Consider the following 709-nt stretch of genomic DNA (forward strand, 5'->3'; position numbering starts at 1 on the left):
CTGCATCCCACAGCGGAGCCCTGCTGTGCCCTAGGCTGGTCCATTACCACTGCCCTCGTCCCCCGGTGTCCTGCCCCATACATAGCTGGTCATCCTGCCCAGTCCCACAGCATCCTGCTCTGTCTTTAAGTATCCCATCCCATTTCCCAGCATCCTGCCCTATTCTCCAGCATCCCACCCTATCCCACTCTGCTGCCTCTCCTGCCCTCCGTATCTCCCTGCATCCCACCTGGCCCAGCTGTTCCCTAGCCTCTTGTGCTGCCAGCCCCTTTCCCTGCCTGTGTCCTGGGCTGCTCTGCCTGCCCCTGTCTGCCATTTCTTTCCACCTCCTTGCTCTCCACCACACCCTAGCCTGGAGTACCCTCTTTCTCTTCTCCTGCAGACCCCCACAGCAGCCTCTCTGCCCTGCTGCACGCCCACTGTGCAAGCCCCCACCCTGCTTCACTCCTCTGCCCTCTCCATCCCACCAGGGCATTCTCACCTGTGGAAGGGAAAAGGATCACCTGTGAGGTGTCCTCCAGCTCCTCAGGCTCGACTTCAGTGTTTTCGAGGACATCTCTCCGGTGTACCCTCCTTGCTTCCTTCTGGGGCTCCTCCTGGAGAAGCGGAGGGCTCAGATGCTCCAGCACTCGAGCCCGCACCTTGGCCAGGACAAGCTGCCGGTCGGCACCGGCCCCGGCGCTGCTGGCCAGGTCGGCGGGGGGGCACC

The 709-nt window shown here is 62.8% G+C and overlaps 1 protein-coding gene across 1 annotated transcript in view; it reads right to left on the bottom strand.

The window, feature by feature from the left end:
• Positions 1-709, bottom strand: part of INHA (inhibin, alpha) — a 2,555-nt gene that overhangs the window by 824 nt on the left and 1,022 nt on the right. The window contains 1 exon segment of the mRNA XM_010192548.1: positions 482-684. Within this exon segment, the coding sequence (XP_010190850.1) occupies positions 482-684 (203 nt within the window).

This window comes from Mesitornis unicolor, unplaced genomic scaffold (genome assembly GCF_000695765.1).
Source record: "Mesitornis unicolor isolate BGI_N332 unplaced genomic scaffold, ASM69576v1 scaffold35149, whole genome shotgun sequence".
NCBI classification, from domain to species: Eukaryota; Metazoa; Chordata; class Aves; order Mesitornithiformes; family Mesitornithidae; genus Mesitornis; species Mesitornis unicolor.